The following is a 26,470-nucleotide window of genomic DNA, read 5'->3' as shown; positions in this document are numbered from 1 at the left end:
GAGGGACCCGGGGCGGTATGCCCATGCCCGGGCATGGTGACTTCCGGCCGCCCTCCCTCCCCCAAATCACCCGGACAGCACTGCGCTGGGAAACCGACTCTGTGCAGCTCCCCGTGCTCAGGCCAGACTCAGAGGGGATCCCCACTGCTTGGTGAACTTTGGGGGACGTGAGTCCTGGAACTTCCTGCCCCATGAACTCAGAGACGGTTTTGTGCCAAGCACTGTCCTAGGTACTAAAGGTATGCCTCGAGCAAGACTGACAAGTGATGGGAAGAACAGTCTGAGGACTGAGATAAACGAGGGGCAATCACCTGCAGCACGTGAGGGCGGCTGCTAAACGCCACTAAGAAAACACTCAGCGCTGGGGGATGCAAATGCTGCCACAAGCCGGAGAACGGTGCAGCAGGGTCAGCAGAAAATTCCAGGGAGGTTGGGTGGTCGGGGGTCCCCACTGGGGTCTCTGCGTCCCCACCTCACCCTCAAGCCCCAGGCTGTCGCCCCAGGGTGGTCCCGGGCAAGCCCGCCACCCCGCGCCTGTCCCTCTCCTCCCTCGGTGGATCTGGCTCCTCCCGCCAGGTGGGTACACCTGGTCTGGGCCTGGCTCACGGTAGGAGGAGGCGCTCGGGTGCTTGGCACCGTGACCCCCGGGGGTAGCGGGGGAGTGTCCCCAGCCGTCGCGTGACTCCGCCCCGGCCCGCCCTCGCTCCCCGCGCGCCGCGCGCCGCAGACGCGCACCGGAGCCCTCCGCGGAGCCCATGGAGCCGGCGGGGAGCGGCGGGGCCCAGAAGCTGCTGGGCGAGCTGGAGGCGCGGGTGCAGGACGTGGTGCGGGCGAGCTCGTGGTGGGAGCGCCACGGCGTGGACTGCGCCATCCTCGCGCTCAGCCTCCTCGCGGTGCCGGCCGGTGAGGGGCGCGGGGCCCGGGCGGCCGGGGGCGGGCTGCGGGGCGGCGGGGCTGCGGGGCTGCGGGGCGGCGGGGCGGCGGGGCGGCGGGGCTGCGGGGCTGCGGGGCTGCGGGAGCTAGTAACCGGCCGGTCCGGGCTGCAGTGGCCAGGACCAAAGCAGGCTAGGGCGATCGGGAGGGGGAGATCGCCGGCGCCGCCCAGGACCCCAGGTTGGAGGGTCCCGTCTTCAACCCGAAAGGCTGGCTTGAGAGTGTGTGTCCTCTGTCCCCAGCGGTGAGGGGAATTGGAGGATGGAAGGAGGGCAGTGGAGGGCGAAGTTGAGAGGAGTTCTGGGAAGGCTGGGGTGAGGGGACGAGAGGGGAAGTCAAGAGGGAGGTTGTCCCACTGTGGGGAGCAGGGGTGGGTGGGAGTTTCTGCTGCGGGTCCCCTAATGGTGAACCCCCACCCTCTCCGGGCCCCCATCACTGCTTGGCTGGAGCACGGCAGGGAAATCCAACCAAGGCTCTCTGCCAGCAACCTTGGCAAGCCGAGGGGACTCTGCTGGGTCCCGAATCCCGTAGAGGGAGCCAACCCTGCCCCCTCAGCCCCCAGCGGGACCTGCCCTGTCCCTCTAGGGCTCCGGGGGGGGTGGGGTGGGGCTGAGGTTTGCAGACCCACATCCCCAGGAGCTGGAGAAAGACCCTGTCCCTCCCAACCCCCTCCCCACAGGGTTCCTGTGCCTGAGCTATGAGAACGTTCTGGTCTTTACCCTCGGCATCACCATCCTGGGCGTGTGCCACTACACACTCACTGTCAAGGGCAGCCACCTGGCCACTCACGGAGCCCTCACCGAGTCCAAACGCTGGAGCAAGATCTGGGCGCTTTTCTTTGTGGAGGTGAGCCTGGGGGTGGGGTGGGGTGGCTGTTGGTATTTTTTGGGCCACGCCACGGAGCTGTGTAAGCATGCAGGTGTGTGCAGCAGTGTGTAGGCGTGCAGGCAGCTGCTGGTGGTCTGTGCAGACGAGTGTGCACTGCACACCGCCGTGTGCCCCTGTGTGCATGTACTTCCCCAATGGCGTGGTAGGTGGTTCTGCGGGTGTCCACCCAGGGCAGCGCACCAGCCCGGGGCAGCCAGGCCTCTCCTGGGGACGCCCGTGCCTCTCTGCAACCCGGGGCCAGGTAGAGGCTCAAACCTGTGCCTCCTACCAGGCCGCCTGTGACTGGCAGGTCCTGGCAGGAACTTCGAGTTTTGCAATCAAGGTTTAAAACGTGAATTGCCGACAGAGGGGTTGGGGGCCGAGGGGCCCAGGTGACAGTGTCCTAGGTGTGGGCCATGCCCCACTGAAGCGCTCCTGAGAGCCGCCCCCGCTCTCCCAGCTCTGTTCCAGGAGGAGCCTCCTCTCTCCTGACCCCCGCCCCTCAGCCACCCCCTGTCCCACCCCTCCACCCCCTCTGCCTCTGCCTTCTCACCTGGGGCAAGGCCAGGAAGACCAGGCTGTCTGGCCAGGCCGTCCTCTCCAGTTCCTCTGCTGAACTTGCTCCCTCCTGTCCCCCAGTGGGCCCTCCCCTGGCCACCTTGTCCCTCACAAATACGAAGCCAGTAGCTGAAATAGTCCTTTTCTGGCAGAAACGATTACCCGTGAACTCAGCTCGGCCCAGAGCAGGTCATTTTCGAAGGCTTGCACCACATAGCTGAGAGGAGGGAAGCTTTCCCACCTGGCGCTCTAGCCTCCCTCCCCGCCCCTCCCACCAGCGCACACATCTAACGTGCTAAAGGCAAGAGAAGCCGAAGAGTTCCTGACCTCGGGGTCAAGTTCAGGAAACTTCCCTTCCAGGGACCTCAGCCATGGTCCCTGGAATCTGGCTCAGCTGCCCACCGAGCTTGTAAACCACAGAGCGAGGCGGGGAGACACCGGCCCGCGCTGTCGACAGCCGCAGTGTGAGGAGGCGACTGAGACGCGAGGAGCAGGTGTAGCTGTTTGGGTTCTTCAAAGCTGTCCTGGGTGCTGGGAGCTGGGGGTTGCCGAGCGAGCCGGGTTTTGAATCCTGAGCTCCCTGGCCAGCAGGACTTCTCACTGGATAGGGCCAACCTAGGAGTGTTCCACCTTTGGGGTGCAGCAGAACGAGCCCAGGCTCGTTCAAGTAGCAGAGGACCTGGGCGGTGATGTTTTCACCGAGTTCTGGGTGAATCCAGTCCCTCCCAATACCTGAGAACCCCTGGCCTAGACTGCGGCTATCCCATGCTGCGCGAAGCAGGGAGCCAAGGCCGCTACCCCTGAGCAGCCCTCCCGTGCCCCCCAGCCCCCGAGCTGCCCCGGGCCCCGCCGGCCTCGCGGCTGCGTCCTGCGCGCTGCACTCTGCCATGCCGGTCTCTCTCGCTCCTGGCGCGGGGCTGAGCTCTTGGTGGATCTTCCATTGACGTCTGTGGATGACCCCCCTGCGGGTGACTGGGGGACAAAGTTCTAGAGTGTGTGTGGCTGGGTTGGGGAGGAGGGGGCAGGGGCGGGAAGGGGTTGTGACACTGCCGTCTGGTCGCCAGTAGTTGTCACTAGCTCTCAGGCCACTGGTGTGGGAGTCTTCTTGCTTTGCCCTCCCACAGGGTGTTTCTCTCCCACGACTCCCTGGGGAGGGCAGAGTTCCCAGGGTGGGGAAGGGGCTTCATTCATCTCTTCCACCCAGACGGCATGGGTGGAAGCCTTGGGGCCCACACACCCCAACTGGAACTCCGACCCCACTGGCTGCCCGACCTTGGACAGGTTACCTGGTTCAAGATCTAAATGTTGTTTTTCTTAAAGGATGGTGCTGTGGGCTCCCTCACGAAGCCACGTGAGGGTTAAAGGAGACCACCCAGCGCCTACCTGATCTTGATTCTTACCTGCTCAGCAGTAGCTTCGTTTTGCTCCTCTGGGCTGCTCAGAGGAAAGGGCTGGCAGCTCTGCTGTTGTCATTGCATTGTTGTTGTGCTATTGCTTTTGTTAACCAAAAGACTGATATGGCTTTGCAGAGCTCTCCAGCGTTGTGTGTGTGTGTGTGTGTGTGTTGATGCCGTGACCCCATCCACCTTGTACTTTGCTTGGCATAAAAGGCCAGCTCTCTCTGCCTAGGACCTGGGACCCTTCCCGGATCCCTGACTCTCCTGCTCCGTGTCACTGCGTCGTCTCTCTCTAACCCTTCTCTTGGTGGGCCCCACTTCAGAATAACTTCGTCCCAGCCTCTGAGGTTCCTCTTGGTTTTTGCGGATTCCACAGCTCCAGTGCCACTGGCTTTCCTGGGCTCCCAGCCCTGGCAGGGTTAGCCTCGGGGTCTCCCTGTGGGGCGCGGGGACCTCGCCCTCTCTGACCTGCTGGGTTGGGGGAGGGGTGGGGAAGATGAAGGGGGGAGACTTCCGCTGAGGGTCCCGTTGTTTCACTCCTAAAGCTTCCGAAATCACACCCACCTCCCCATGCTGGGGTTCATCTCCCTCTGAAGACCCACTTTTGGTCTGCGTGAGAAATCCCCCTTCTTCCTCGGAGCGTCCTGGGGACCCGCCCCGCCTGCTGACAGCCCTGACCTCGCGTGAGCGCGCCCTGCCCCCACCCTGGGTTGGGTCCCTCGGGTGGCCTCTGTATGCAGAGGCTCCCGGGGCCACCAGGGTTTTGGTCCTGAGCTTGGGAAGGATTGGCTCCAGAAAACATGAGGCTTCCGGGCCCTTCCGCATGTCACTCCCTGACAGTCCAGGATGTTCCCTGCATGGGAGGGAACAGGCGGAGCTGGCCACTTGGCTCTTTGTGGCAGTGGCTCAGCTTTGCGCCCTGGGGGCGGAGTCACAGCTGGTCCACAGGGAGCCGCACCCGTGCATGGCTCTGCTCTGGGAGGGGAGTCCCCCAGGGCACACCAGCGCCCTCACCCTGGCCCCGCTTGGGGGTGGAAACAGGCGGGAACCTCCAGCCTGGCCTGATCCTCCTTCTCTTCCCAGATGAGTTCCTTGTGGCCCCCAGCCTTGGGCCAGCTCCCTGAAGACTCCTCTCCACTTAGGGGTTGGTCAAAGCTCAACTATGATTTTTCTTTAACTTACTTAGAGGGCAGACTCAGATCTGCAATACAAAATGTGCTTTCAAAAACACCACGTTTTGTTTTTGAAATAAGTATTGATTCCCAGGATGTTGCAAAATTGTACAGAGCGGTCTGGTCTACCTGACCCCGGATTTCCTCCAGGGAGAAACTAGGAAACCGATGCTGGTACACCGTGTCTGCGTGTGTGTGCACGGGCGCCACTCTTTCCAATGTGTAGATTCACAAAATGCACTTTGAAGAAGTGTCCCCTCCACCTTTGGTGGGATCAGCCTGAGGACTCTGGGAAGGGGGTCTCATGGTGGTCTCTGCTCTGGTGGTCTCTCCAGGCCAGCTCCCAGGGGTGGGGACCCTTGCTGGCAGACCACCCCTCGCAGGCAAAGGAGGGGCCAGGTGGTCCTGAATCCTCAGCCCTGGTCCTGCATCGTGGGTGGAGCCCTTAACATTTCCCAGTTATCCCAGCTGTCATCTGTCACTGGTGTTGTCCTTCACTGTATCACCTTGCTTCCCGGTCACCACCTTCCTAGGATGGCTGCGTCCCCATCTGATAGGTGCTGGGACATTGATCTGGGAGGGGAGGTCTTGCCCAAGGCTGCACAGCTGGAATGTGCCACTGGGATTGGAAGCCAGGTGATGTGGGGACCAGGGCAGGCAGCAGGTCAGGTGGGGGGAGGGAGCCGGGGGTGGGGACGGGCCACGTCTGCAGGCACTTTTGGTTGTCATAATTAGGGGAGAAGGGGCTTGCTACTGGCATCCGGAGGGTAGAGGCCAGGGACGCTACAAAACCTCCTCCAGTGTGCAGCACAGCCTCCACCTCCAAGCCTTATCAGCTCCAAACTGCAATAGTGCAGAGGGCGGGCTGTGGACTTGGCCCAGTGGTTAGGGCGTCCATCTACCACGTGAGAGGTCTGCGGTTCAAACCCCGGGCGTCCTTGACCCATGTGGAGCTGGCCCATGCGCAGTGCTGATGCGCGCAACAAGTGCCCTGCCACGCAGGGGTGTCCTCTGCGTAGGGGAGCCCCATGTGCAAGGAGTGCACCCCGTAAGGAGAACCACCCAGTGTGAAAGAAAGTGCAGCCTGCCCAGGAATGGTGCCGCACACAGGGAGAACTGACACAACAAGGTGACACAACAAAAATAAGAAACACAGATTCCCATGCCACTGACAACAACGGAGTGGAGACACTGAGAACAGACAACCGAGGTGGGGGCAGGGGGCGGTGGGGGAAGGGGAGATAAATAAATAAATAAATAAATCTTAAAAAAAAAAATAGTGCAGAGGGCGAGAAAGCCTGGGTGGGGTGGGGGACTTTCCAGAAACCCTGCAGCTAGGGTTTTCAGATGGAGCACGGGTTCAAAGGCATGGCCATGGGGAACGGGGCAGACCCTCAGATGTCTGGGGTTACTAGACCTTTAAGGGGTCCCCAGAGGAAGGGGGCAAGGCAGGCCCGGGAGCCAAGCAGACGAGCGGAGACTTTGTCCAGTGGACAGAGGGGTTTGCCCAAGTTGGTAGTTTAAAGAAATACTTTTAAATTTAATTTTTGAATAGATACTAGGTTTACGTAATTCAAATTTAAAAAGTATAGTGTGAGGCATCTTCTTCCTACCCCATCCCTCAGCTGTCCTATTTTCCTCCTGGGAGGTGATGGAAGTTTCCAGTCTCTTTCATGTCCTTTTCCTCTTTTGTTTTATTTTAGTTTTTGTACGAAGAGTAGGTTGCAGAATTATAAACCTGGTTAAAATTTAGTTTTAAATAGGTCACTCTACCGGGCTGGAGGAGGAGGGCAAGACGAGGCAGGGTGATTGGCCTGGAGAAGCAGGTTTGGGCCAGCGGAGAGATGGCAAGGGTGGTGCAGGGGTGGGGGCAGAACCTGGGGGGGCAGGAGTGGGAGGGCTCGTGGCGAACCATCAGGTCTCTGGCTAGGGGTAGGAGGCACGATGGGGCCACCCCGGAGATGGGCACAGAAGAGGAGGGGAGCAGGCGCGGGCAGGCTGAGGACAGGGGACTGTGGGACTTTCCCGGGCAGCGTCTTCAGGCAGAAGAGACCTTGGGCTGGTGTCTGCCCAGCTCGTGTTTTTCCCTCGAGACCCTCTCTCACGGACTCCCAGGGCCCGAGCGGCCCCTTCTTGGTGGACCTCAGAGCTGTGGAGGCCTTGTGGGCCTCCGTGTTAGGGTTGCCGGGTAAAAAACTGGACATGAAGTAAAATTTGAATTTCTGAAGAACAACGGATGCATGCACCATATGGGGTGTACTTATATTAAAAAATTATTGGTTGTTCTGAAATTCACATTTAACCGGGCGGCCTCTGTTTTGCAGGCCACGGCAAGAGCAGTCTGCATACCTGGTCCTGAGGGGAGCAGGCTTGGTGTGGCCAGTGCTGAATCTGAAAGTGGCCCTGGTGGCGTTACCTCCTCTGTCAGGCCTTGTTGTCCTTGTGACCCCCTGGGCCCAGCGGGGTGCTAACTATCTCAGCAGCACGCGGTCATTTCCCACCGCCTGTGAGCCCCGAGACGCCCCGCGGTGTGCTCCTTCTCAATGGGAGTGAGAATTCCGGTGTTATAGAAGTACCCTCAAATCTGTTCTAATTCATTAAAAAGGCAAGTCAGGCACAGGCTTTGGAAGTATGTGCTGAGTCACAAATCACGAGTTACATGCCTCACAGGTGCCCCCCACTGCACCCAGGATTCTGGGCTCGCGTGAGAACCTGACAGAGGTGCCACCCCCCCCCAGGGCCCCGGGGTCCTGTTCCTAAGACGCTCAGTTGGTCTCGGCTCCACGTCCTTTCTGGCATTGCCGTGGAGGTGCAAGGAGGTGAGGCGCTCACTTAAACCAAGCGTGTGGTCCCAGGGGTACAGGCTCACACGTGGCAGGTCCTCCTGAGAGTCCCTGCAGCCCGGGTGGGGCTGGAGAGATGCCACCTTTCCTGCACCCCCACCCCCACCCCTAGCTCTTGTCTCTCTGCCAGGTTACAAAAGCAGAGAGCAAAATCCATCCCTTGGTGGGTTACATCATCAGAGGGCAAGGTGCCAAGTCCCATTTTTTGGGGCTCCAAGGAAAGGCTGAATTAGGATCTCCCTTTACACCTTCTGCCTTGGGAGGCCCACGCAGCCCTATTGGTTCATCGTGTACTTCTCATGACTTTTGTAGAGCTGCAGTTGTTGATATCTTCACCTGCGCCACCTCCGGTGTCCTTTAGAGGGAGAGAGAGCTTCCGGCTGCATTTCTGTTTGAATTTAGTTCCCGGGGAATGAATGTCTCTGCACACAGGATGTGTAGATAAATTCCCTCTTTTTTTTTTTTTTTTTTAAGGTTTATATTACTTATTTCTCTCCCCTTTCTCCCTCCCCGGTTGTCTGCTCTCTTGTGTCCTTTCACTGTGTGTTCTTCTGTGTCCACTTGCATTCTCGGTGGTACCAGGAATTTGTGTCTCTTTTTGGTTGCATCATCTTGCTGCGTCAGCTCTCCGTGTGTGTGGCGCCACTCCTGGGTGGGCTGCGCTTTTCGCACGGGGCGGCTCTCCTTACGGAGTGCACTCCTTACATGTGGGGCATCCCAACGCGGGGACACCCCTGCGTGGGCCGGCACTCCTTGCGTGCGGCAGCGCTGCACGTGGGCCAGCTCACCACACGGGCCAGGAGGCTCTGGGTTTGAACCCTGGACCTCCTATGTGGTAGGCAGATGCCCTATCAGTTCAGCACATCTGCTTCCCCAAGCTCCCTCTTTATCTCTCTTCTTCTGGCTGCACCCCTACTGCCGGGACTCCAAGCCTGGGTGCTCCGGCTGAGGGCCCTGTGGGAGGAAGTGGCTTGTTTTGGCTCCTTAAGGCTGGGTCTTGGCTGGACTCTGGGCTACTCAGATGGTGGCTCTGCCACCCAGGAGCTGTGGGACCTGGGGCCTCTCTCTTTCTGTTTCCACTTCCATAAGCTGTAAATAATATTAATTCCATCACTAACCCCTAGGTTTGGAAGATTAACAGACTCACAACTGCCAAGTGCATAGGGCTGAGCCTGGTGGGTCATGAGCACTCCACCAAGGGGGCCCTGCTGCCCTGGTGTGGCTCAGCGTGCCTGGCACGGGGAAGCCCCTCATGTTCTCCTGGAAGCAGGCAGCATCTTCAATAAAATTAACAAAATCTTCTGGCTTGGATCAACTATTGAAAGAAGATATATCTGCATATTCATTTGCATATATCTGCATAAGAAACATCCTAGCAGCTCGTTTGCATTCCGAGTGCCTGCTCTCCTTGGAGTCAGAGTGAGCGCCTGCTTCCCTCTGTGCAGAGTCCCCCCTTGGGAGCAGCTGGCTTTCAGCCCCCACACGTGGCACCCCACCCTAGGTGCCATTTTTGCAGACAGTTCAGGACACACATCCTTAGCCCGCACAACACTCCCACACCCCTGCCCTCGCCGCTGTGTGCTCGGCCGGCAAAGGAAGGAGGTGAAGGTACAGAAAAGTGCACACAAAATAAGCGTAGGTCAGTGCCAGGAGCTTCACCTGCCGTGCGCCTGGTGGCTGGTGGCTGATACCTGAGCGGTGGCGGTCAAGGCTGGTTAGCTGGGGGCGTGAGGCAGGAAGGCCCTGCCATGCAGGGTGGGGGCAGGTTGTGTGTGGGTGGGCGTGGGGGCTTCTCGGGGCCCCCACAGGCCCTGCCTGCTGTGCCACGTCTCATGCCCGACGTGGCCCCTGGCCGCCTCTGGCCCTCCTCTAGGTGTGCACGGCCTTCACCGCGGAATATGCCAACTACGGCCATGTCAAGATGCACCACGGCTACACCAACGTGGTGGGCCTGGGGGACTCGAGCACGTGGAGGCTGCCCCGCCTCAACCGCTACGTCTACATGTTCCTGGCTCCGCTCCTCATCCCCGTCGTCACGCCCCTGGTGGCTGTGGGTGAGTACTGCAGGCCGGGCCTGCCCCACCTCCCCTGCCAGCTGCAGGGCACCTTCCCGTGGAGTTAAGGCCCAGTGGGGCCAGCCAGGTGGGGGGGAGAAAGAGCCTCGGACTGGGGTGCCCCATCTGGCTGGTGACCGTGGGCAGGTAACTTCACCCCTCTGAGCCTCAGGGTTCTTACCTGGACCTCTGAGCTGCTGCAAAAGCACAATGAGGCATAGATGTGAAAGTGCTTTGCAAATGCCTCCCGTGATACGGCAGGTTATAATTTTAACTTTGAATATTGTGGCGGCAGTATCAGGCAGTGGCAGGGGCCTGGGGCAGCCAGACCTGCCTCCAAATCCCGGGCCACCACGCCCTCTCCGTGAGGCTTTGGCCAAGTTGCTTCACGTCTCTGTTGCCTCATCGTGAGCTGCGTTGACCTACTTTTTGGGGCGGCTGTGCGGATCGATTGAGCCTCCCCCACTGGGCCGCCAGAGAGCCGGCTTAGGGCCTTGCCCGCCCCGCTCCCTCACTCTGTTTCTCGCGCGCCCGGCAGAGCGGCTGAGGGAGGTGGCGCTGAGGACGGCCCTGCGGACGCTCTGCCTGATGTCCCTGGGCCTTTATTCTCACTACTGGCTGCTCCTGAACGTGTCAGGCTTCCAGAGCCCCGGCTCGGCCCTGGTCTGCATGCTCGTCACCAGGTCCCTGCTGGCCCACCCTTACCTGCACGTCAACATCTTCCAGGTGAGGCCTTCCCCGCTGCCCCAGCCAGGGGGGGGCATTCTCCAAGGTGCTGAACCCCAGGCTGGGCTCTAGGTGCCGGGGCGGCCACCCCGAGGTGGTGACCACCGAGGCAGCATCTCCCGCCTCTTCCCCTGTGGGGCCCAGCTTGGGTGATCACAGGGACTTGCGGTCTCTGGGTTCTGCTTCTCCCCAACACCGGCTGCCACGCTGCCACTTCCACGTGGATCAAGACTGATGCAGGGCAGTGAGTGTAGCTCAGTGGTTGAGCACCTGCTTCCCATATACAAGGTCCCAGGTTCAATCCCCAGTACCTCCTAAAAAAAAAAAAGACTGACGCAAGCTCAGGCAACTTTATAAAGTACGGTGGGGAGCCAGGAGGTAAGGCTGCAGTCCCTGCCCGCCAGTACCACCAGTGCGGTACCCAAGTGCAGAGAATAAGGGCCTCCACAGAGACAAGCCAGGCGCCAGGAGGTGGCAGATGAAGGAGCCAGGGAGAGGGGAGGCTCCGCGTTCAGTACTGGTGCCGTCTGCACAGGGATGCCCCCTGCTGCCCAGGCCGGAGAGCGCCCCTCTAGAACATCCTGTGCGTACCATCCCAGCACTGACCGCAGCAGCCGTTAACTACATAATCCCATAACCGCGTCGTGTCCACCTGTCCTGCTGGAATGGGGACAGTGCCTGGCAGGGAAGTCACTTATATAAACTGGTGAACCAATAAAAACACAAGCAGACGTGTAAACTTGATCTTGAACATGAATAGTGATTTGATTGATGCAAAGAGAGTAGGGAAGGGTCACTCCAGGCTGAAGTGAAGGCACAGTGACGGGAGAGTGTGGGAGGGCCTCCAGCGGCATTAGAGTGCCATGGGGCCCGAGGGGTGCCCAGGCCACGCCCCTCATTGTAGAGCGGGGCGAGGCCCAGGCATGGGTGAGACTCAGCGCAAGGCACAGACAGGGATGGCACCAGAGCTGGGCCAAGAATCCCGGCCTCCACACGCCTACCCCGGATACTGCTGGAGTTGTGGGGTGGGGGGCAGAAGAGCCCACCGGGTCTGGAGTGCCAGGTGAGGAAGGCTGGGCCAGGGCCGATGCCTGGCCTGGAGTGGGCCGGGGTGCCGGGCTGCCGGGCCCTGCCCTGGGAGTGACCTGCCTGTCCTTTGCAGCACATCGGGCTGCCCATGTTCTCCCAGGACAAGAAGCCCCGACGGATCCACATGATGAGCCTCGGGGTGCTCAACCTGCCCCGGCTGCCCGTGCTGGACTGGGCATTCGGCCACTCCATCATCAGCTGCCACGTGGAGCACCACTTGTTTCCCAGGCTCTCTGACAATATGTGCCTGAAGGTAGAGGGCTGGGACGAGGGGCTGTCTGCGGGCAGAGCGGGCACCTGCAGTCTTCAGCTGCCTCTGAGTCCCTGGCTGGACTGATCCGAGGTCGCCTGGGAGGGTGTGGGCTTCAGACACCCGGGCCGGTGCTAGCCGAGTGACTCTGGACAGGCTGCTGAGCTTCCCCGAGCCGCCCCTTCCTCTTCTGTATGGGGGCTGAGCAGTGCTTCTGTGGACAGGTCTTGGGGATGAAGTGGAGACTGTGTCTGAGATGTTTGGCACACAGGAGGTGCTGGGTGAAAGGGGGCAGGGGATTTTATGCCCTGTGCTGAGGAGGGCTGGCAGGCAGACCTGGAGTCCTGGGGGAGGACGGGGGGGGGGGGGGAAGAGGCCCCTTCTCTTGCTTGCTGGGAGGGGAGAGACAGGAGCTCCCCATCACCTTAGCTCCTCGGCTCCTCTGGAGCAACAGGGACCAAGGCAGGTAGGAGCTGGCGCAGGGAAGAAAAGAGGGCCCCTGGGGGCAGGGCCAGCTCAGCCCCCCGCCCCTCTTCTCTCAGGTGAAACCGGTGGTGTCCCAGTTCCTCCACGAGAAGCAGCTACCGTACAATGAGGACTCCTACCTGGCTCGCTTCTGGATGTTTCTGAGTCGCTATGAGGAGCTCATGGTGAAGGCCCCCGCAATCACTGAGCTTGTGGGGCTGCAGTGAGGGTGGGGCTCTGCCCACCTGCCCCCGCCAACCCAACCCTGGCTCTCCCACTTCTTCTGGAAATTCCTGGGGCCAGAAGGAGTGGCTTGCCTGCTGGTGGCGGGGGGATTGGGGTGCAGGGCCCTTGCTTGGGTGGGCCATGGGGGAGGGGAGCTCATACCCGAGGCCCTGGGGGTCACCTGCCCTGCTTGCTTTTCTGGGTTTTAAAGAGTGTCTGGGGGAAGAAATAAAGGTGGCTGGGTGTTCTGGTCCGCCTGGACCTTAGCCAGCTTCATCTCAGGACCAAACAGCGGGATCCCTCCCCTCTGGCTGGGCCTCTGGAGGGTGAAGGGATGGCAGCTGGGGCGGGAGAAGCCCTGTGCAGGGGGCAAGCTAGGAAAGGGAGGGGCCAGCCCCCTGGGCTAGGTGTCCCTGGGGCCGAAACAGCCCATGCTTGGTGGGCCACTGCTTCTCCCTGGGCCCTTTGAGGCTCTGTACCCCCAAGGAGCCCTCTCCCCAGGGCCTACAGGAAGAGATCACCTTTGGCAGGCTTGCCTCGTTTTTCAGCCAGAGAAGCCTGAGCAAGACAATGGCTCAGCAGTTCCCAAGGTCGGGGCTATCAGTGAGATAAAAGTGAGTGTGTTTCGTGGGGAGAGCACTTGGGGGAAATAAGGGGAGAAATTCCCTTAGGCGTAGAGCTGGGGAAAGAGTAGAAATATCTCAGCATAACTTTGGCTTACTCTAGAAAAAGTCTGTTTTGTTCCATTATGTTTAGAAGGAGTATATCTGGAAGAATTACCCTCTGTAACAGGGTCTGGTTGACAGATGGTCTCGGAGAGGACAGGGAGGAGAAGGAAGGGGGTGGCGGTGGAGATAGGAGGGCTGGAAGTCGAGGACTGGGCTTGGCTGTGAGGGGAAGGACCGCATAGGAAGGCGATAAGCCTGGGACTGAGCTGGGAACATGAAGGAACCGGAACTACGGATGCTGCCAGCGGGAGAGGCTGAGGAGCTAGGGGCCACCATCAAGATTCAGCCCAGAGAGGGCAGACTCTAGAAAACTGGACTGAGGCTGTGTGAGGAAGGGCCCAGCTGGGGGCTGAGGAAGGGACAGAGAAGGACGGGGGCCAGAGCAGGTGGTTGAAAGCAGGGTTGAAAAATTGATACTTTGGACAGGGTAATTCTCTTTTGGCAGGGCTGCCCTGCAAATTGTAGGATGTTTAGCAGCATCCTTGTCCCCCACCCACTAAATGCTAGCTACCCAAACTGTGACAATCAAGAATGTCTGCAGACATTGCCAAATGTTCCCTCTTGGGAACTCTTGGTTTAAAATAAATGAGTTATGTTCTGAACACATAACTGCCTTGTTCCTCAGTTGAGTCCTTGGATGGGGTAAAGGAGGGGTGCTGGCCATTTGCTGAAGGCCAGCAAATGGGAACCCTTGGGATGAGCAGAGGAGCCAGGTGGCAGGTGAAGGGATTCTCTAAGCCCTGTACTGTTGGAGAACCCACCGTGGCCTTAGGTAGCTCTGCTCGGTACTTGCCATTTGCCCCTGCAGATGCATTCTCTACTCTTCACCGTCCTGCCTCACTTTATCAAAAATCACAGCTCCTGCCACTTGCCCTCCGCGACAGCTACAGCTCCCCCTCGTTCCATAACTGCTCCCTCCTTTTGTTCCTTCAGGGTCTGGGGTGGTTGGAGTTCCAGCTGTTGTTAGACTGGGAGTGCGTCACATCCCTTACTGGTTTCCCTTACCCCTGTAAAAGCTCCCTTCATTAAACTCTCTTGACTCCCCTCTTCTGAGCATGCCATCGGTTTCCTGCCAGGAGACTGACTGCTAGAGCAGAGTTTTGGATTCAAGCAGCCCTTTTGGATCGAAGGAGGCCTGGCAGTTGCTCTTTTGAAATGCATTAGCAGCTGAGAAATGGCCTTAAGGTCTGGGGCAGCAATTGATGAAACTGATAAATTCTCCATATGAAAAATGCACTGTCACAAAAGACTCCTCCCCCACCCCCCACCCGCCTTTGCTTAGTCCTGGCTAATGACTGAAACCATCTTTTTTTTTTTTTTTTAAAGATTTATTTTTCATTTATTTAATTCCCCTCCCCTCCCCCGGTTGTCTGTTTTCTGTGTCTTTTTGCTGCATCTTGTTTCTTTGTCCGCTTCTCTTGTCGTCAGCGGCGCGGGAAGTGTGGGCGGCGCCATTCCTCGGCAGGCTGCTCCCTCCTTCGCGCTGGGTGGCTGTCCTTATGAGTGCACTCCTTGCGCGTGGGGCTCCCCTACGCGGGGGACACCCCTGTGTAGCAGGGCACTCCTTGCGCGCATCAGCACTGTGCGTGGGCCAGCTCCACACGGGTCAAGGAGGCCCGGGGCTTGAACCGCGGACCTCCCATGTGGTAGACGGACGCCCTAACCACTGGGTCAAAGTCGGTTTCCCTGAAACCATCTTAATATACTACCAGTGACTCATTGTTACTGATCTGGTCTGAGTGGGGAGTGGGCAGCAGCTGGAGGCCCTAGGACCAGACCTAGCCATACCTCTCATACCCCAGGAACAAGTCACTCAATCACTTTGAGGCTTAATTTTCTGTGACTCTGAGGATGGGGGCTGGGAATGCCTGTGGTTTGAGAGGTGAGGGGTGGTGACAGGATGCCTTTCTAGCACTCTGCAGAGACCTTAGTTCTAATTTAGAGAGGCACGGGAGATGATAATGATGGTGAGAAGAGCTAATGTTTATTCAACACTTATGGCAGATGCTTTTACTAAAACTATGCCATCTCTTTTTAATCTTTATAACATGCTGGTATTGTTTTTTTCCATGTGTCATAGTTGGTGAAAATAAACCTTGGAGAGATTAAATTTGTCTATGTTATATAGCTAGTAAATGGTGGAAGAAGGATTCCATCTCAGTGTGCCTGACTCCAAAACCCATGTTCTTAACCCCCAGATATACTGCCTGTAGGTGGGGAGCCCTGCAAGGCTTTTTGGGGTATCTGATCTTGAACCTCAATTTCTTCTTCCCATACGAAAGGCTAATCAACAATTTGATCATTAAGATAAACTCTTCATGAGCATCCATTATCTTGTCATATAAGAGTGAATGAGATTAGGCCCCAACCCTCATGGAGAGGTTGGCAAACATTTTTGGCCATAGTTACTATTTTAGGTTTTGTGGATCATATCATGTGTCACAACTACTCATCTCTGCTTTTACACCCAGAGTTAGACAGCCATAGCAACCAGAGACAATCTGTAAAGAAACAAGCATGGTTATGTTCCATAGAAACTTTTGAGAAATCAAAACAGTACTTCTTTCAGTAGGAGGGAAGGGAGTGACAAGGTGGTGCAGGGGGGAGTCCTGGGAAGCTGGCCATGCTCTATTTCTGGAACTGGATAGCGGCTACATGGTCACACCTTGTGCTAATCCATCAAGCTGTATACTTATGACTTCTGTATTGTCATACTTCAATAAAAAAGATCATTAAAAAATGACAAGATGGTGTAATAATGATGAAGGTAAGGTAGGGGTGTTGTGGGGACAAGAGGGGCACCTAACCCAGTGACCTAGTTTGGGTGGGGAGGCGTCAGAAGAAGGCTTCCGCAAGCACATGTTTGCAAGAGGGCTCTTGGGAAGAAGGAACCGCACTAGGCTTATCGGACCAGACGTGAACCGCAGATCTTGTATTTATTTAAAATTTTATTATGGACCTTTTGCATTGATTTTGATGAAAAATATTACATTATTAAGTGTCTTTATTCGTGAGTTTTTTGGCGTCCCGTTAGTCCTGGCCCTGCTGGAAAAGGGTGGTGAGAGGTGGGGTGGGGCCCTGGCTCTGTCCTCAATACTTTGGGCAAGCCCCTCCCCTCCCTCTGCTTCCTCGCCTGTATAATGGCGAGGGGGGGTGCGTGAGGCGAGACAAGATCAGAAGATCCCCAAGGTTTAACAGTCCCCTGGCCCGACTTGGGCGACATCCAGCCGCAGTGAGGAGCAGCGACGGACGCGCCGGGAACTTCGCCCCGGCTTCCGACTCCGTGCTTATCAGCCAGCGGAGGCGCGCCCCGAACTGCGCTCGGGATTGGCTGGGAGCAAACCAGGCCCGGGCAGGAGGATAGGCTGCCCAAGGAAACTGAGCCTGACGTCATCAGCGGGCGACGAGAGCCGCCCAAGACGCGGAGGCTATTGGTCCGGGGATTCGCCCTCCTCCAGCTCGCCAGATCGTTGGCTGCAGGGTGAAGGCGCCTGCGGCCCGGAAGCCCCGGGGGGCGGGGCTTAGGCGGTAGGGGGTGGATCCGAGGGCGGGTTTCTCCTTGGGGGGCGGGATTCTCCCGGAGGTGGGAGTGGAGCCGTAGCTCTGGCCTTTCCCAGCGCGAGGGAGGCGGGGCTAGAGGCGGGGCCGCGCGCGTGGGCGGGGCCGGAGCCGGAGCCCGCGCGGGACCGGCGCGGGGATCCCAGCCGCTCGCAGGTGGTCCCTCGGCACCATGGCTCTGCGCTGCTGGCGCTGGTGGCCCCGGCCGGCGTGGCTTCGGAGCCGGCCGCCTCCCGCCGGGAGTCCCCTGAGTAGGAGCAGGGCGCTTCTGGGGCTGGATGGGCGCGCGGGAGGCCTGCGAGCGCCGCGGAGGGGTCGGAGCCGAGCCGGGGCAGGGCTGGAGAGCCGCGAGAGGAGGGACCGGGGGCGAGACGAGGGCCCGCGGGCCGATGTGTGGGACGGGGTCAACGAAGGGGAGAAGGGGGGACCGTGAGGCCCACAGGTGTGAGGCGGGGTGAATGGGGTGACATGAAGGTTTGTGGGGCGAGAGAGAAGTTTGAGGCGAGAGAGGGGTCAAAAGAGGGAAGATGGGGGCGGTGTGGGGGAGATCCACGGAGGTGAGGTAGGGTGACGGGGGTCCATTGGAAGGATGTGCGATTCTCGCTAGTGGATAGGAACCTCCCAAACGAAAGTGATGAAGGGTTGCCCGGGGCAGCGTCAGTGGTGACGGGGGCTGCCTGTAGGCCACGTCGGTCTGCTGAGTTTGTGGGTGAGGCGTGGGGCTCTGGGTGAAGACATAGCCTTGGGGTTTCAGATGAATTAAGGGACCTGCAAAGGCCAAAGCTGCGGGCGGCGGGGGAGAGCGGCAGGAGGATGCAGATGACAGGGAGGCTTGAGAAGTTCCAGCTCTGGTCAACACTGAAGTTGGCCTGGGATTGGGGATGGAGCGTAGGGCTGACCTATGCCCCCTGCCCCCAGGCTTCCGCCAGCCGTTCTCCACACAGGAGCTGACCCCCCAGATCTGCGTGGTGGGCAGCGGCCCAGCTGGCTTCTACACAGCCCAACACCTGCTAAAGGTAAGCCCTTCCTTCTGGTTCTCCCCCAGATTCACCTGCTGCCCCATCCTAAGGGTAAGCCCTCCTGGCTTTGGGTTTTAAGAGTGCCTGAATCCCTGACGGGAAGGGACTTCCAGCCCATCTAGGCTGGACTCTTCCACTTCCCTGACCACCTAGCCACAATAGGTCCTCGGCTACAGAAGTGCGCAGTGGGCAGTGGTGGGCAGTGGGTGGCCAGCTACGCCTTCCTGGCCAAGCGCCCTGGGGAGCTTCTGCAGACCTGCAGGATGGCTTTGTTCTGCCCCTCACCTTCCCTTCTTTCTCCTCTGCCTCCACTCCCTCCCCAGCACCCTGCATCTCAAGGCTACCCCCTCTTCTCGGGGCTTTCTGTAATTTAGCCTCCTCTCTGTGCTTGCCTCCAGCCCTCACCATGCCATTTTGTTCTTTCAGCCTTCCCCGCCCCCCGCTCCCCACCCACACACACACACAACACTATGAAGGCCAGGGTCTTGGGCTTGCAGGATTGGCCTTGACAGGCAAGGTCCCAAGACCATCACTACCCTTGAAACTCCAAATCAGACCCAGGGAGGAAGGGCAGAGGGAGGGAGAGCCTTGAGAGGAAAGGGGAACCGCGGGCTCCTGAGACAGGAGACAGTGGTCCTGCCTCGCTCTGTCCCTGGAGAGCCAGAAGAAAGGATGAATTATATACACTCACGTACTTGAAACAAACCAGTCCAAACCGCTCAGGACTGAGGGGTCTCCCAGAATACACACGTTTCAGTGCTAACACTGAGAGAGTCTTGGGCAGAGTTGATCACCACGTTGAAAAGTGACTTAAGCACACCCTGTAGGCAACACAGATGGAAGAGCTAATTATGATGCTGTGAGCAGAGTGAGCTGGGATGGGTGACGTCAATCAGAAACTGCTTCTGGAGAAGAGGCACTGAGCTGTACTGAAAAGGTCAAGGGCTTTGGAGAGGTCCTCCCCGTGGGGGGAGTCATCCCGGAATGCAAGGCCACAGGCACGCTGCCTTGTTGGGAGGACAGCCTGGGCTCTGGCACTGAGACCAGCGCGCTCACGGGGCTGGGGTGGTCCAGGGGGGCTTTGTGTAAGGAATGAAGCTGTGATAGCTGAGTCCGAAATTTGAGGAGGAGGTAGGGCTGGCAGATCCTTGCACCTGCTTTCCTCGTGGGAGGTGCTGGGGGATGGACACAGGTCATCCTTGTCCTTGTCCACTGGGAGCTCCCAAGTGCCTGGTCAGGTCCCTGAGCCAAGAATGTTTGGGGCACTTTTGATTTGGGATGCTCCCTCTGCCAGCAGGGGTGTGGCAGGGCAGCTGGGTGGCTGTGGGTGAGGAGGAGGCAGGGGAAGGATGTGGGACTGATGGGGCAGGGGGAGGGAAGTCAGGGAGGAGCCCCTGGTTCTGGCTTGGCCTCCAGGTGGGTGGGGTAGAAGTGACACTGGAGCAGAGGGGGAGAGCTTTGCGGGGGAGGGGGGGAGTGACGTTAATCTGGATGGGTGTGAGGTGCCTGGGGTGGAGGAGAGTGGAAGGTCCTTAGCAGTTCCATGGGAACTTGACCTGAGTGGATGACCCCCCCCCCCCGGGGGTATGCCTGGGGGAAGGGAGGGGGACCCAGACTGGAAGAACCTCACCCGGTGAGAAGGAAGAGCCTGAGGGATAGGAAGGAATTGCGAAAGCTCAGGATGAGGAAAGAAGTGGCCTTGGAGAGTGCAGGGGCACAGGACCAGGGGCCCATGGCAGGAAAGAATGGAAGTTAAGGGGGGCAGGGGCCGGATGGCACTGAGGTATCCCCCACCAGGCAAAGCAGCCTGAACGTGCCCTGTGGGCAGCCAGGGAGGGCTTTGGAGCAAGGTGGCGGCGTGCAGCAACAGTGATGATAGCGGTAGTGTCGGCTTATTGGGCACCCAAAGGGCTGCACGCCCGGCTCAGGGCTTCTGGCATTGCTTCTTGTGCTAGAAGGAGCGTTTCCCATGGCGCAGAGCCAGTTTGTGGTGGAACTGGGCCTGGAGCCCACAGCTGTTTGACTCTAAAGCCAGTGCTCCTCGTGAGTGCAGCACCAGTGTTGGAGGGCGGTGACATGGGTGGCCAGGTGTGGCCTGGGCCAGGAATGGGGAACATCAGGAGGCATGGGAGGGCAGTGGGGGGCCTGGCCTGGGGTGCAGACGGTGGAGTGGAGGGGAAGAAGGGGTTTGGATAAAGGCCAAGAGGTGAGTGTGTGCTTTGTCCGGGGCGAGGGCAGCTGGAGGGCAGGAGCCTCGTTTGGCTCGAGTTCCAGTGGCCTGGGAGGATTTAGTTACAGCCAGAGCTCAGAGCGGGGACAGGGGCAGGGCCGTGCCGTCTATAGCACCCCAACTGCTCGACTCTGAACATGGAGGCCCGCACCATGGTGACTTCCCAGATGCTTCCCAGCAGCCCTGAGAAAGAGGTGTCGTGTGGCCCAGTTTGTGGAGGAGATGGAGACCCGGTGAGATCCTGGGACTTGGCAGGGTCACGTGGCTGGTTGGTGGAAGAGGCAGGCCTAGCTCGTGTGCCCGGCCCCCAGCCCTGTGCCCTCCCCAAGGCCCCTGGAAGGCCAGCCTTGCTGGAACTCATCTGTGAGTGAGACAATTTTTCTAGGCCTGGGAGTGGGGCCCCTGTCCTCCCGCCCTGCCCCTCTGCCCTGCTGGTTCCCTTTTCAAGAGGACATTTTTAGAGACCACAGCTAAGGCAGGGTTCTTTCCAGGTCAGCTGATGGGGCATTTCTAGAAGCACATACCTGAAAGAGGTCAGGTATGTGCCACACCTGACAGGTGGATGGACGAAGGAGCCTCTCTGATTCTCACCACTCCAGTGGAGGGCAAGCTATGGCCTTCCTTAGTCGGCCGTATTTCTCATAGTCTCGATGGGCTGGCAGCCCTTCTCGAGGGCTCACCTCAGCTCCCCTTGCTGCTCGTGCCGCCCCATTCCCCTTGCTGAGCTCCCTGCGCAGGTGGGGAGGCGGGGGGCTGTCTTCCACCTTGCAGAGGTCTAAGCTCAGCCTGTGTCCTCGGCCCACACCCGCTTCTCTGCACTGAGCTCTCGTGCTTGGTCCAGGGGAGGGAAGGAGCCCGTGGGGCCCAGGCTCTCCCTTGACCCCACCAGCCGCCACCCTCTGCCCCAGCACCACCCCCGGGCGCACGTGGACATCTACGAGAAGCAGCTCGTGCCTTTCGGCCTGGTGCGCTTTGGTGTGGCGCCCGACCACCCCGAGGTGAAGGTGGGTCTCTGGGCATCGGGGGGTGGGGTCTGGGGAGTTTGGACAAGATGAGGGGAGAAGGGAGGCTCCCTGGTCCCCAGCCCTCTGGATGCCACCGTGGTTCCATCCTTGGGGACACTGCAGGCTGAGGGGAGCAGGTGCCTGGAGCTGCCCCACCCTCTAAGCCCTCCCACCCCGGGGCGGGGGGCCTGCAGAATGTCATCAACACCTTTACCCAGACGGCCCGCTCGGACCGCTGTGCCTTCCGGGGCAACGTGGTGGTGGGCAGGGACGTGTTGGTGCCCGAGCTGCGGGAGGCCTACCACGCCGTGGTGCTGGTGAGTGAGGTGATGCCAGCCGGGGCGGGGGGAGGAGCAGCTGCCCGAGGTCGGGACCCCGCCGGGCCTGGGTCAGGGCGGGAGCCAGCGGGGACAGAGCTACCTGGCCCTTGCCTGCTGGCACTGAGGGCTCTGGGCCTGGGGCCTTCGCCTCTCAGAGCTACGGAGCAGAGGACCATCAGGCCCTGGGAATCCCCGGCGAGGAGCTCCCCGGGGTGCTTTCGGCTCGGGCCTTCGTGGGCTGGTACAACGGGCTTCCTGAGAACCAGGAGGTGAGTTCAGGGGGCACCCCAGCTGCCTCTTCCTTCCCCAGCTAGAGCTCTCGGGGAAGAGGGGGCTGCCCCTCCATGGCTGGGAGGTGTCGAGAGAGGAGGAGATGGGCGGCATCGGGCTAACCAAGGTGGGAGAGGTCGGCCAAGGGGGCTCTGGGAAGAGGTGGGCCCAGCCAGGGCAGGAGGGCCCTGAGCTGAGGCGCAAGAGGGGTGGACTTTGCAAGGGTGGGGGAACCTGAGGGAGAACCTACGGCTGGGGAGACGGTGTGAGATTAGCTGGACCCGAGACAAGGGGGACCCTATCAAGTCTTTCCTCCAGCTGGCGCCAGACCTGAGCTGTGACACAGCCGTGATTCTGGGGCAGGGGAATGTGGCTCTGGATGTGGCCCGGATCCTGCTGATGCCACCTGAGCACCTGGAGGTGAGCAGATAGGGTAGGGGCTGGAGGGGTGGAGGTGGGGTGACACCGAGGAGAGGTGCCCTGCCTGCAGGGCTCAGGGCTCAGGCCTCACCCCTCCAAGCCAAACGCAATGCCTCTGTTTCCCCGTGGTGCCTAGACAGAAGTTTCTGAAAGTCAGCCCCAAGAGCTTCATCTCACACCGTCTTCCCCTTCACTTTCTGCGCTCCACGTACACAGCCTTTATTTTTCTTTTCAGTATGCCACAGGACCTTTGCACATGTCATCCCCCCTGCTTGGAACATTGTTCCAACTTACCTTCTGCCCCAGCCAGTTAACCTGTATTTATCTTTTATTTTTTATTTCCTTTATTTCTCTCCCCACCTCCCACCCCGTTGTCTACTCTCTGTGTCCATTCGCTGTGTGTTCTTCTGTGTCCGCTTCTATCCTTATCAGCGGCGCCGGGAATCTGTGTCTCTCTTTGTTGCCTGGTCTTGTTGTGTCAGCTCTCTGTGTGTGCTGCACCATTCCTGGGCAGGCTGCACTTTCTTTCGCACTGGGCGGCTCTCCTTACGGGGCGCACTCCTTGCACGTGGGGCTCCCCTACGCGGGGACACCCCTGCGTGGCAGGGCACTCCTTGCGCGCATCAGCACTGCGCATGGGCCAGCTCCACACGGGTCAAGGAGGCCCAGGGTTTGAACCTTGGACCTCCCATGTGGTAGACAGACGCCCTACCCATTGGGCCAAGTCCGCTTCCCTGTATTTATCTTTTAGTTCTTACTTCAGTAAGTCTTCTGGGACCTCCTTGAATGATCTGTGTCCCCTGTAATACCCTCATAGACCTGCCTACTTCTGTTTTGTGGCATGTGCCACCACTGCAATTTTAGACTCATTGAAGAGTGTTTGATGAACATCTGTCTCCCCACCAGATCAGGCACTTTTTGGGGACCGCCACCACGATCCCTTTCCCCAGCCCCTTTGAAGGGACCTGGCACACTCAGTAAACACAGGATGAATAAAACCATGCTCGTCTGGTTCCCTCTTCCTTGGAGCCATTTGCAGAATTGGTGGCAGTGGTCCATCTGGCCACCAGGGGGCATGGTGGTGCGACTTCGGGCAACCAGCCTCAGGGTAGGGACGTGACCAAAATCAAAGTCCTGTTCTTGCTGTCATTGTCTGGTGACTTCAAGGCTCTCCTTTCGTACCAGAAAACAGACATCACGGAGGCTGCCTTGGGGGTACTGAGGCAGAGTCAGGTGAAGACAGTGTGGATCGTGGGCCGTCGAGGACCCCTGCAAGTGGCCTTCACCATCAAGGTGCTGGGGCCAGAGGGGGAGGGGCTGAGCTCCCCGCAGAGGGCCTCCTTTGTGGGCTGGGTAGGACAGGATCTGGAGTGGGGGGCCAGGGAGGGCCCCTGGGGCCCAGTGCCTTCCGTGGTGGTGGGTGGTGGTGTCCCGCCTGGGCTGGGCTCAAGTGGGCTTTGGGGTGGTTGGTGCTCTGGGCCTGATCTCGACCCCCACTCCCCATCCCCACCCCCAAGGAGCTTCGGGAAATGATTCAATTGCCAGGAACCCGGCCCGTTTTGGACCCTGCAGATTTCTTGGGCATCCAGGACAGAATCAAGGGTGAGGGGCCCTGGTCTGAGCCCCTAGCTTGCAAGGGTGGGGAGCTCTAGGTCAGAGAGGGTGTGGGGGAGAGGGCAGTGGCCCAGGACAGCCCTAACTCGTTCTGTGTCGGCCGACAGAGGCCGCCCGCCCAAGGAGGCGGCTGACGGAACTGCTGCTTCGAACAGCCACGGAGAAGCCGGGCGCAGAGGGGGCTGCCTGCCAGGCGCTGGCCTCCCGCTCCTGGGGCCTCCGCTTCTTCCGAAGCCCCCTGCAGGTGCTGCCCTCCCCAGATGGGCAGAGGGCAGCAGGCATCCGCCTGGCGGTCACCAGGCTGGAGGTGAGTCTCACACTACCCCCAGGCACACCGCCCTTTTCAGGCCTCTCCCACCCCAGCCCACATTCTCCCCAACAGGGTGCCGGGGAGGCCACCAGAGCTGTGACCACGGGAGACACGGAGGACCTCCCGTGTGGGCTGGTGCTGAGCAGCATTGGGTATAAGAGCCGCCCCATCGACCCCAGCGTGCCCTTTGACCCTACACTCGGGATCATTCCCAATACGGAGGGCCGGGTTGTGGATATGCCAGGTGAGAGTGAACAAGAAGTCTGGGTATTGAGTGATGGTGGGGGACCAGAGGGCTGGTGTCGTTGAATGAAGCTGGTGCCGTTCATTCATTCATCCAGTGACATGCACTGAGAAGCTGCTGCGACCCAGGCCCAGTGCCAGACCCTGCCTCACCCTCCTCCAGCCCCAGAGGAAGTTCCTAGTCTAATGAGATGACCACATACGTCTGGTCATTAAGTCATTCAACAAACATTTACCAAGGCCTGTTCTGGGCAAGGCCCTGTGCTCAGTGCTGGGATTGGAGACTAATAAGGCAGCCCCTGTCCTCAGGGTGCTCCCAGGCTGGTCTGCTTACATCACCCCACATCCCTGTCTAGTCATTGGTTCCTTCTGCAAATGTGTACTGAGGACCTGCTGGAGAGGAGGTGCACAAGGCCCACCTGCTACCATCAGGGAGCCCGGGCATGGTGAAAACAGACTGAGAAGAAACTGGGGCGCAGGACAGTGGCCCAGCTGCCACGGGCTGCCAGGAGGATTGGGGTGGATGTGTGCACATGTACATGTGTGTTGGGGTGCAGGCTGGCCAGGCAGGGTGTCCTTACCCCTTTGTTGCCCCTCTCAGGCCTCTACTGCAGTGGCTGGGTAAAGCGGGGGCCCACGGGCGTCATTGCCACGACCATGAATGACAGCTTCCTCACCAGCCAGATGCTGCTGCAGGACCTCCGGGCGGGGCTGCTGGCCTCCGCGCCCAGGCCGGGCTACGTGGCCATCGAGGCCCTGCTCAGCAGTCGAGGTCTGCACTCGGGTGCTGCGGGCCTGCGAGGTGGGGTGGGGGGAGCGGGAGGGTGGCCCCAGGCCGTCCCACCCTTTGGGAGGGGTGCTCTGGGCTGGGAACGGAGGGGGAGGCAGAGGCAGTGACTCAGCTCCCCCTTCTTCAGGGGTCCGGCCTGTCTCTTTCTCGGACTGGGAGAAGCTGGATGCCGAGGAGGTGTCCCGGGGCCAGGGTGCGGGGAAGCCCCGGGAGAAGCTGGTGGATCCTCAGGCGATGCTGCGGCTGCTGGGACCCTGCGCCTAGATCTCAGCCCCTGGCAGGGAAGGGGCGGGTGCTACACCTGGTGGACAGCAGGAGCCGGGCTCTGTACCACCCCGCCCACCGTGTGCATTCAGCTCTCAGCAAGATGACCTCAGGGCTGGGGGTGGGAGCGGTGCAGGCTCCCCCACCTCCTGCTGGACCATGGGGAGGTCACGGGGTCAGAAGAGGGTGGAAATAAACAGCTGCCACCACCTGCGATGTGTGACTTCTTTGGGGGCCAGGGGTCACCTTCTGGCCGCAGCTCCCCTTCGGTCACCAGGTGGCGCTGTGGAGCCAGCTCGGTGCTCAGGGACCTCTTGGGGTCCGGCGGGGGTTTGGCAGCCCTGCGGGACACCCACCCGACCTCTGGCCTCCTGCTGCGTGTGGCCCCCTTCAGCCCACTGCGGGCACCCGGGCAGGGGCCCAACCTGGCTGCTTTCGGGAACCCCAGTGAGAAGAGAAAGGCAGCGAGTGGACCGGGCAGCAGCTCGCCCCGTCGCCTGCTCTGCCCGGAGGATGGCTCGGGTCCCCCCCGCGTCCACTCTCAGTGCCTCCCCACCGGGTCGGTGTCCTTTTCCGCCTTGTGGGTTTCCAGCCAGATCGACGAGCATTTTAAGTACAGGACATCAGCCTCCGTGGCCCTTTGCGTTCCAAAGCGGGTTCACTCGCGCTTTATTCCGGCCCCCAAGATGTCGAGAGGAGCCCCTGGCCCCACTTTATGCGCCGAGGGATCCTGGGAATGAACCGACTGGCCCAAGGTCACGCAGCCAGTGCGCGGCGGGCTCGAACCCAGAGCTCCGGGCGGCCCGGGGCGTTCTCCGAGGCGCACCCGCCCTGCGCGAGGCTCGGCTGGGGGGGCCAGTCCCGGGGAGGGGAGCGGGGAGGGGCCAGGAGGGCGCGGGCGGCGGGGCGGGGCGGCCCCGGCGGGGCGGGCGGGCGGCGGTCAGCGCTCCGCGCAGTCGAGCGCCGGGAGCCGGAGGCGCAGCCCGGGGGCCGAGCGGGCGGCGGGGGCGGGCCCGGCCTGCCAGGCCGCGCCGGGGCTCGGGCTCCCGCCGAGGAGGCCCGAGCGGGCCAGGCGGCGCGCGGGGCGGCCGGCGGGGGCTGTCGGCGCGGGCGCAGCGCCC

General features: G+C 60.2%; 2 protein-coding genes across 3 annotated transcripts; both read left to right on the top strand.

The window, feature by feature from the left end:
- Positions 1 to 574: 574 nt before the first annotated feature.
- FADS6 (fatty acid desaturase 6) lies at positions 575 to 16,050 on the top strand. The gene is made up of 6 exons (XM_058284690.1): positions 575 to 903; positions 1,613 to 1,779; positions 9,644 to 9,824; positions 10,363 to 10,550; positions 11,713 to 11,892; positions 12,432 to 16,050. Exons 1-6 carry the CDS (start codon positions 756 to 758, stop codon positions 12,579 to 12,581), a joined length of 1,014 nt encoding a protein of 337 aa, XP_058140673.1. The 5' UTR covers positions 575 to 755; the 3' UTR covers positions 12,582 to 16,050.
- Positions 16,051 to 16,975: 925 nt separating this feature from the next.
- Positions 16,976 to 25,560, top strand: FDXR (ferredoxin reductase). Of its 2 annotated transcripts, none has more exons than XM_058284689.2 (12): positions 16,976 to 17,116; positions 17,784 to 17,881; positions 21,023 to 21,112; positions 21,313 to 21,435; positions 21,594 to 21,707; positions 22,027 to 22,128; positions 23,314 to 23,421; positions 23,646 to 23,730; positions 23,850 to 24,049; positions 24,125 to 24,296; positions 24,897 to 25,067; positions 25,213 to 25,560. In XM_058284689.2, the coding sequence occupies exons 1-12, from the start codon at positions 17,038 to 17,040 to the stop codon at positions 25,347 to 25,349; spliced, it is 1,479 nt and encodes a 492-aa protein (XP_058140672.1). In that variant the 5' UTR covers positions 16,976 to 17,037; the 3' UTR covers positions 25,350 to 25,560. The 2 variants fall into 2 exon arrangements, with proteins under 2 accessions (XP_058140672.1, XP_058140671.1); XM_058284688.2 differs by having other exon boundaries at positions 21,023 to 21,118.
- The last annotated feature ends 910 nt before the right edge of the window (positions 25,561 to 26,470 follow it).

The sequence above is a fragment of the Dasypus novemcinctus genome, chromosome 21, assembly GCF_030445035.2.
Source record: "Dasypus novemcinctus isolate mDasNov1 chromosome 21, mDasNov1.1.hap2, whole genome shotgun sequence".
Classification (NCBI taxonomy): Eukaryota; Metazoa; Chordata; class Mammalia; order Cingulata; family Dasypodidae; genus Dasypus; species Dasypus novemcinctus.
The sequence above is the reverse complement of the archived record's forward strand: the minus strand, read 5'-3'. Positions and strand labels throughout refer to the sequence as shown.